Raw genomic sequence first — 9,996 nt, 5'->3', positions numbered from 1 at the left:
TAGTGTGTGTATAGCATAGACACGTCCCTCAAAATCCTACCATTTTTCTTCTGTCTTGCAGCAACTTTATAGAAAGAAACCAGGATTGGCTGTTACATGTGCAAAGATACCTCAGAATATGGACAAGAATAGATACAAAGACGTTCTACCTTGTGAGTATTAAGTGCGGACTTTCTGCCTATTTTGATTTATCCTCTAAATGATAGCTTATAAAACTGTTGTATTGAACTTCTTGATTGAAGATTTCATTATATAATCAAAGTCGTATAATTGTTCATTTTATTTTCTAAAAGGTTATCTATTTTGGTTTGTATTCTGCTGTTTGTGTGTCTGCAGTTCCTCAGTTTTTTGACTTAATAGAAGGGAAGCATGCCCTTTCATTGCTAATTTGATTCCCTCTATTATTTTTTTGTGTGCAGATGATGCCACAAGGATAATATTGCAAGGAGATGAGGATTACATTAATGCAAATTATGTGAACGTAAGTCATAGAGACCTGCATTTGCCCACTTTCTATATTACAACAACAGACTAAATTTTGCCTTTTTAAGGGTTTTGCATTTTATATTTTGGGGATTTGTAAATGTAAAAGATGTAAAGATTCACAATGTAAAAGATGAAGTGTCTTTTGTGAAACAGGTGGCCATCCTGATACACAGTAGCTACAAGCATGTGGTATACACTGTGATAGGTGCAGGGTCTTTAACCAGTAAAAATTGTTTTACCTTTCCATGTACTGAAAATGCTGAGGTTGTCTCCTATAGCTTAAAACTAAGCCTTTTTCCCCTCTAAAAGCACTTACGGCCTACCAACTATGCTATGAAGGGTCCAGAAGATAAACCAGAGCCCTGATTGCCCTCATCAGGTATTGTAGGCTGGGAGACAGGGAGAAGAGGGGAAAATATATATATATATATACACACACACACACGTTTGTGTCAGATACTTAAGTTAAACACCTAAATCACAGAATCAACTATTAACTTACTGTGTCCAGTATCAGGCAATAAACAGCTTTTGCTAGTGTACCTTTGGTATACCTTGCCATTATTCCTTACTAAATATTAAAGAAAATTTTGAAAGCTTTGCAGTTTCAAGTTTCCAAATACATTTTCACTATTAATCATCTCTTCCTAGTTCAGCATGGAGGACTATAGTATCTATAGTATACATCTGGTTTAAATTAAATATTTAAAGATTTTTCACATAGCAAGTGGTGATCTTGGTTGTCTTATTACTCAGCTTGCCACCTTAATCTTCCCTCAACTCTGTTTGAATGAAATGCTGAACTAAAGAAAAATAGTACTTGAGTAGTGACAGCAAACTTTACATAGGATTTTTCTTTCTCTTTATAGATGGAAATTCCTTCTGTGGGCATTGTGAACAGGTACATTGCTACTCAGGGGCCTCTTCCACACACATGTGCACACTTCTGGCAAGTAGTCTGGGATCACAAGTTGTCACTGATCATCATGTTAACAACTCTCACTGAACGAGGACGGGTAAGTGTTCAGGTTCTTTGTATGCTGAAGAAATGTACTGTGCCTTTAAACTTTTTTCCCCATTGTTATGATTAAATAACCCTAAAACAGGCCAGCTTATTCTGTCGAATCATTTCTCTGAAAGCCAGGCTTTCTGAATTACTTACAGGAACAGATACTCCGCAACTTTTTTTTTTAATGCTTCTTTGAAAACAAACCAGCAGTCTGATAAACAGAAATCACTGCGTTCACTCCATTTTACTGATCAGCCAGGTACTGTGTGCTGTCTTTTTTTTTTTTTTTTTTCCCCCCCCTCCCTTGAGAACTTGGCTCCATGTTGCAGTTGTTCTCCTAATGATTCAGCAGACATCTGGAAGTGTGGAGCAGGTTGAGCAAAACTTGCAGTCTGGCTTCAAACAAGACTCTGCCATTGCAGTACTTACTAGTTTTAGCATGCTGGTGGTCAGAATTTAACCTCCTTACTTTATGTCGTAGGTTCTTTCCTAGAATTGCTCTGATAATTCTTTTTATTCTGTTTAAATTCTAGCGCTCCATTAATTTCAGAATAATACAGTGAAAACTAAAGCAATATCTGGCGTAGTCTGTTGTACTTTGATTTAACGTATCCTTTGTAGTTTTAAAGATGAAGTTTTTAGGTGATTCATGTACATAAAGGGATTGTTTTTCAAGTTTTAGAAGCTGAAAACTGAACAGTTTTTTAAAGAGATGGCGAAGGTGATGACTCTTGTATGCCTTTACTGTACCTTTTATCTATATTTCCTATGTGATCTATCCTACACTATCAAATTTATCTGGTGTCCCAGTCAAAAAACAATGGTTTTGGAAAGCAAGAGAGTGAGTATTTCAGGTCCTAACCAGCATAATGACTGAGAAAGTAGGGACACTGTTAAGCAACAATGTAATTCTTCATTGAAATGTATGAAAGAAGTGTGAAAGCAGAAAAGCAACAGATTTTAACCATGGTCAGGTTACATAGCTATTCATGGAGGCAGACATTATTGAACATCATCTGGCACAAAAATGCTCCCTTCATCTTTTGACTGTATTGCAGTCAAAATAGCTTCCTGCTTTCTTTTCCTTGTACTGAGGAGAAACACAGGTTAATACTGGCCTGTACTTTGCCCAGTGGAACCTTCAAGGTGATTTGTCGCTAACTTCTAAACATCCTGCTGGTACATTTATACACCAGACACTTTTTGAGTTTTGTTTACTTTCAGAGATGTTTTACATTTGCCCAGTTTGTGGGTGACTTTTCAGGGATAGAAAAAGATGTATGTTCTTGCCAGAGTATCCCCATTGCCAAATGCCAAACCTTTTCCCAAACCCTGGAGGTTTTGCATTCTAGAATATCTCTTTATTATAGGATAAGAAAAACTTCCCTCCCCCCCCCCCCAACATAGTATTCATTTTTTAGAAATGGATGCATTATTTTGGCTTAAATTTAAAGGGGAAAGTATTTCAGATAGATTACTACAGTAAAAGTTTCAGGCATAATGGTTAAAATTTGGATTTCAAGCCATTGAAAATTGAACCCTAAGAAAGGTAAAATTAAGAAAGTTTAACATTTCAATATTGCCACCTCTTGCCACTCTGTATTAGTTTAAAAAAGAAGTTAGAGACAAAAAATGTTATAGATGGCACAAGCAATGTTGATAAGTTGATAGAGAATCCAAATTAACTAAAGCTGAAATACAAACATGTTGGGAGTATCAATTTGTTGGGTTTCTTTTGGAGCTAGTAACAATTATTACTAAAACGTATAGGCAGCGAAGAGGACAATTATAGCTCAGCTGTTTTGGTCACACACGATTAAATAAGCTTTAAGTACAGTGTCTGGGGAGTTTTGTCAAGATGGTTTTTTATTATTCCCTTGGATTTTCTTACAGCTCAGCTGGACTCTTTCTTTGGTATGGCTTTTTCATAAATCCAGTGGGTTCTTACTTGGAAACTACTCGGTTTATATTTGTCACATGAAGGCAATTATTTACAAGACTGGAGCTGCTGAAGTGGAAGATGAGAATATTTAATTACTGGGATGAAATGTTGGAACCTTTATGTTGATGGGCAAACTTGAGCTGTCTTCAGTGAACAAGGATCTCGCTGAACTAGTATCTCGCTGGAATACTTTTTCAAGTTCAGTCTATTCCACAAAGTTTCAATCTTTGATTAGATGGAAAATGAGGTGGCAAACCTTCTGTCACCAGCGCTGCTCTAAGCTTACCTTTTAAAATGAGGAATAGATATTGGCGTTAGGATTGTTTCTACAAAAGTTACATGTACACTGACTAGATGTGCCTATCTCTCTGCCTTTAGAAGGTGAACCAGAAAAAGGAAGACTTTATAATTTCAGCAAGTAGAGTGGCAGGGATCTGAAGACCACCCTCTTAGTATCAGCAGCAGAAGACAGGAGAGAAAATGGTTCCTTATGCTTGTACACGGAATTGATTAATCTCTTTTCTTTTAGAACAGATAGTTTTTTATGGATGTAATTTTAATATTGAATTCCACTTCAGCTCTCACTTGTATTCTGATGTACCTCAAACTGCATATGCAGTACATCAGGTGCATTCGCATGCACGTATGACTTTGCTTGGCACACGTTGGTAGGCTTGAAGGTTAATCCATTATGGCCTTGCAGGAAGCCTGTCTGAGGCAGAGGGCAAATTACACTTTCCTGCATCAGTAGGTATGTTTCTGGGCCTTTGTTTATAACTTTAGCATTTAGATACAATTAATCATTTAGGAAGTTCTCTGCCTTCAGTCTTACATCTGACATAGAAAAGAAATACATATCTCTCTGACAAATGACATGCACATGAACTGAACTTGTTTGTCCGTTCTTCCAGTTTCTGAGCTCAGTTTTCCCTAGAAAGTGTGGAGGGCAACTTCCATTATATGACCAAGTTACTGTGGATTATTGCGCCTGCAATAACTTTCTGTATAGTTTTCTTGCTACTAATGTTTATAAGCATTATTCTTATAATGCTTATAAAAATATTTTTACCGTAAAACACAATACGATCGAGTGGAAAAATGAAGATGTTTTTCCCATTCAGTGAATTTCTGTCAAAAACTGAAGTAACACATAGCTCTTAGTGGCCTGAAAACTAATACCTGAGTTCAGGAAGCAATCTTCAGAAGATAGCTAGGGTTGCTTCATTACCTTCACCGCTTACTTTCAGGGAGAGAAGAGAAACTGTTCTTAAGGAAGCAGCCAGACAAGTACCAGGCAGGCTGAACTTCGGGGGGGTGCGTGTTAAGGGGTGACAGTGCTGTTGGGTATTCCTTTTCCTGCTCGCTCTCTCTCTGCAGAATGAGTTATCTCATAGGGCCTCCAGAAACGGAGCCCGCCTTGCTCTTTCCCTCAGCCGTGAGACTTCAGTGTTGGAATAGCAGGGGGACAGGTTAGTTCGCATTATTTTTTGCATTCCAGCATGATCTTGCTTCAGAGTCTAAGAATAATTCATGTTTGAAGAGACCTGTGGAAGTATCTGGTCCACTCCTCTCTGCTCAAAGCAGGGGCAGCTTTGAAGTTCATGCAGGTTGTACAGCATCGTGTCAGTTAAGTTTTGATCATTTCCATGGATGGAGATTCCACAGCCTCATAGGGCAGCTTGTTTCTGTGCTTGACCATCCTCATTGAAATAGTTTTTGCCAACATCTAATCAGAATTTCCCTTTTTGCATTTTTTTCAGTCACCTCTTGTCCTTTCATTGTTCACTTTCAAGAAAAGTGTGGCTCTGTCTTCACTATAACCTGCTGTTAGGTGGCTGAAGATAATTATAAATTCTCCCCTACACTTTTCTTCCTAAGATGGAACAAATCCATGTGTTTCTCCTCCTACATTATGCCTTGAGAAGTCATTTTAGCGATTGCTGTTTAGTACCAGACAGAAAGCATCTTGCATCCAATTTACCTGAATTTTTATTAAAATGACTAAAATACAAATTTATAGAGAATTTAGCATGTTTTGTCATGTTATATTCCAGTTTGGATGTAAACACCTCACCAAGAAACCAGAATAGATTTTATACTGCTCCTTGAAGTCCCTGAAGCATAGGAGAGGAGGCTGGAAACAGAAGTGCTTGTATAAAGTCTTGATCTATGTTTAATTTTCTTTGCAGACCAAATGTCATCAGTATTGGCCTGATCCACCAGATGTAATGGAATATGGCAGCTTTCGTGTCAGATGCCACTCTGAAGATTGTACCATCGCTTATGTTGTTAGAGAAATGGTGATTACAAATGTTGAGGTAAATGCCCATTATCTTTAATTATCCCCAAGCAAGCTGAATGAATATGTGTACAGATAGGTCTATATAGACTCTGTGTCTGAGCACGTACATCTCTGTGTGTGAATATACGTGTGTGTATATATACACATTTTTATAAAAAGAATATGTATATATTACATGAATCAACATAGTATAATTATTTCTTTAGAGCTTCTTCAAAAACATACTTTTTGAAGTTCTATAATACATTAATACATTATGCTGTACAGGTACAGTAATAAGTTTCATAAAGAAGTTTAGTGCTTTTCTGTAAACAATTTTGCAGTCACTGATTCTTCACAAGTATTTCAATTTTCAATGAGTTTTTTCTAAGTAACTGTGCTCTTTCAAGGATGAAATATGGGTCACTTTGTTAGCTGTTCTAGCTGTATGTGCCATTAACCAAGTGAATCGTAATAGTGTTGTCTTGAGAGAAGATGCAGCATCTCACCAGCTCCTTTTCATCATCTTTAGTCAGATTTTAAAAAAGAAAAAAATCCTTATATATCTCAATTGAAATGTGCTCAACTTATGTAAGGTACTTACATTCCTTAGCTGTTAATGCTTTATACTAATGGGAGAGTTATAAAGCAAAGAGAAAGTTAAATACATGGAATACTTCTTGTGTATCAGCTTGTGTTGTGAAATCTGTGTTCAGATCACAGCTAGACTTCCCACAACCTGAATATAGGGGATGAAGTTTGGCTTTTGTTTGTAAGTTGTCCTACATTTCTTATGCATTTCCCTCTTCATCTCTTTTCCAAAATTCTGTGGTCACAAGTATTTTCTAAAAAGATGAAGTGTTTGTGCTATCATAAGATACGTGTGTAAGAAATCACTGTGTACTGACCAAATGCTAATTTACAGTTCCAATATTAGTCAATATTTTAAATTTCTGTATAGTTAAGTAGATTTTACTGTTAATAGAATTGCTAGTAGTAAGAAAAAGGAAATACCTGTTTTAAAATGTAACATTTCATTGATGTTCTTGCAGCAAGATGACCAATCCTTCAGTCTCATAAATTTGTAACTGAATGTATCACTTGACAGTGCATCCAAATTTGTTTTAACATGATTAAGATTTCCTTTGTAGTCATGAACATGTGAGATGCCAGTACTTAAAGGTCTCTCAGTTAAGATGGTTTACAGAATTTCAGTTCCTAGCTATGAGAAACCATCCAGTCAGGGACCAGCATGATTTTTGGTTCTGTTTTTCAGCCAATTAATCTGTAAGTGATAAACTTGAATGTCAGCACAGAAGAAACTAACCTCATTAAGGCAGTACTGCAGAGTATATGTAGACAAACTTTTAGTCCCTGTCACTCAAATCAGTTGATTGCCAATTAACTTTGGTTAGCTAATGCGTCTTTTAAATTTCAATTTACTCTTTTCAAATACGTGTTCTTTTACTTGGTTAGAGTTTATTAAACTGGTACATAATTTTGAGTAAATTTACCAGTGACTGTATTCAGTATGTGTTTTCACTTCAGGTGTCTATTTACTAGCATGTGATAAGTCAAAATCCTAATGAGAACAGGGCAGTTAGTTTTATTTTTCTTTAATACAAGTTAATTCTTTTTGAGATAAAGGTTGTGTGAGAATAGTGTGCTGTTGTAGACATGTTAACAGATGTGAAAGGTACAAGGATCTTTAACTGCATAAGTTGTCTCATGATAACTCTCAGTTGAGAACATCGTTTCTAATGCAAAGGTGTATGCTTGCATAGATTTCATCTAGGTTAGACAAAAGCATGCTAAAGCTAGTCCTAGGTGGATGTGTGTTTGTTGTGGTGAGGGGAAGGTTGTTCTGAGTTTTTTGGGGTTTATTTGGGGGTTTTTTTTTCACTAAAGGCAAGTTTATTTGTACACTTAAATAAAGCGGCTAGACTCAAAAGAACACTCAACATTGATCTGTCCCATACAGTAAAAATATCACCCTAATAGTCGATAGCTCTGTGTGCATTTGGCATTTCAGATGGAAATAAAAACCTTTGTAGCTTGTTAAAACATAGTGAAAGAACTCTCTGAAACACTGAAGTATCTCCTAGTTTTACACATCATTTAGCTGCTTTCTTAAAGCTGACCAAATGTATTCTTTTGGCATCTCGTGATTGAGTAGACTTTGCAAAGCTTTATAGGTACTACCTCTCACAGATATTATTGTTATATTCTTTGAAGAATACATAAAAAGTCATCTGAATTCAAACCAAGTTTTTATTATTGCCTGAACTAAGGTGAGCATCATTGGACTGCTCTTTATGAAGACAAGTAGCTTTTAATAGTAAGATGGATAAAGCTTCCAAACTCACAAAAGACTTGATTTCTGTTGGAAAGGCATATTTGTGAGTTTCCTGTGAATTAAGTTGCACAGAATTCAAATCTGCCTTTAGGGGAAAATAGCTCAAAAGAGAAGTTTATGAAATGATGCCCTTGGCCTTTTGTTTATATATGTTCAGAAGACTTGAGGAACAAGAAACTTTTTAGCATTTTTCTGACGCAGTTTAACTCGGTGCTTCTTTACCTGTAATTGAAGATCAGCAAATGACTGCAAATGCGTGAAATATTTGTAACCTTTCTAAGCCTCATGAAATGAAATAAGGATTAATTTCCTGCCTTTTCTTTTCAAGACCAAGATTGAAAGCTATCCTGTAGCAAAATGAAAGAAAAGCAAATAAAGCACTAAGTTTGGGGGTTTTGAGGTTGGTTTTCTAAAAATTTAAAAAAAAAAAAAGCTTCAGAACACTTGGGGGACCAGAACAGACAGACCAAGGAAATTGTGTCATGTGAGTACAAACTTCATCACACAGTGCACTATTTTGTAAAACAAGATAAATATTTCTTTTTAATCATTGAAAAAATAGCATGGGAAGCCTGAAGCAAACTTTCATTCAGTTTTGTTTAAGATAATTGCCTTGCAAATATCATTGCCCATTAAATCTCACCAATTTCATCCAGTTATGTTTTGTAAAAAACTTCTTTGCTGCTTTCCCTTGTTTAAACAAGCATTTTTCTTTATTTCAGTTAAGTGTGACTAGAACCCAGCCATGAACTTAGCAAGGCTGTGGAGATGATACTTGCTGAAGCATATTACTCACATAACTTTGAAGAACTGTAATTTTGCAAGTTTGTTTTTTTTATTCTGCTACATCTTATGTTAGTTGTTGCCACACCTTGTTAGTTGTTTCCAAAGTGCCCTGCCATTCTCCCACCTAATCAGTTTTATTAACTAAACTTAATCATTCAAAGAAAAATATTCAAGAAGTTTAAAAATTGATTGAATTTCATCCTTTAAAGACAGTTATACCGTTGCTATAATGAATGAGGAGTGAGCGCCATCAGAGAGCACTTACACCTTATAAACAACCCAGGTCAAGGTAATTAAGACAATTCCTTGTGTCATAATGTGGACTGTTTAGCATGATTGTGCAGACAATGACAATGCAAATAGAGGGATTTGGGGAGATAAGGTTCTTTTTAATTTAAAAGCTATCACTTTCCATGGACATCACAATGATGGAGGGGATGGTTTGAAGAAAAAGAAGATAAATTGATGCGGCAGTTCAAACAAATTGAAGATTAAGCATAAATTCATTTTGCTAAGGAAGGATATTGCTGTTTGCTGAAGGGAAGAGGTAAAATTGCAAGATGAAGAATGACTGGTATCTTTCTGTTTATGAATGACCAGCATGTAGGCCTTCTAGTGATGGGGTTAAATTGATATTAGGTGAAACAAAGGCAGCAATGTAAATGAGTGTACTGCCAGCACTTTCTGCTATAAACAGCTGAAAATAGAATCCCTGTAATTTTTACACATCTTAATCATTTGGGCTGAGGCTTTACACGCCATTTGTCTTCCTTGCCAGATACATGTTGTACAACAGTTTGGGGGGGGGGAAATGTTGAGTTTGCTCATGTTAAAGATTCTTAGATTGGTCCACTGAAACTTTTGCTTCTGCACATTAAGCAAGACCTTGTATTTTCTCTTTCCAAAGAAATCTATATAAATTTGACCATGTCATAAATGTCTTGAACAAACCTGTTGCACTGCAGAGGTATTTTAAAGGCTTCTCTGAAAATTGTCTGCATTGAACATGTTCTGTTCTGTCAAATACGCGTGATAGAAGAAAACGAGTTGGCTTTGAATAGTAAAGAGCTGAAGAACAAAAGTAGATTAAAAGTGTTATGGCAAGGGTGTACAGAAGCATAATGAGGTGGGAACAG

The 9,996-nt window shown here is 36.2% G+C and overlaps 1 protein-coding gene across 1 annotated transcript in view; it reads left to right on the top strand.

The window, feature by feature from the left end:
- The window catches only part of PTPN3 (protein tyrosine phosphatase, non-receptor type 3), a 102,482-nt gene that overhangs the window by 83,256 nt on the left and 9,230 nt on the right, over positions 1-9,996 (top strand). The window contains exons 20-23 of the mRNA XM_009280196.2: positions 62-152; positions 420-481; positions 1,356-1,502; positions 5,627-5,755. Of these exons, the coding sequence (XP_009278471.1) occupies positions 62-152; positions 420-481; positions 1,356-1,502; positions 5,627-5,755 (429 nt within the window). The remainder of the gene's footprint in view (positions 1-61; positions 153-419; positions 482-1,355; positions 1,503-5,626; positions 5,756-9,996) is intronic.

The sequence above is a fragment of the Aptenodytes forsteri genome, unplaced genomic scaffold (assembly GCF_000699145.1).
Source record: "Aptenodytes forsteri isolate BGI_AS27 unplaced genomic scaffold, ASM69914v1 Scaffold114, whole genome shotgun sequence".
Lineage (NCBI taxonomy): Eukaryota > Metazoa > Chordata > Aves > Sphenisciformes > Spheniscidae > Aptenodytes > Aptenodytes forsteri.
The sequence above is the reverse complement of the archived record's forward strand: the minus strand, read 5'-3'. Positions and strand labels throughout refer to the sequence as shown.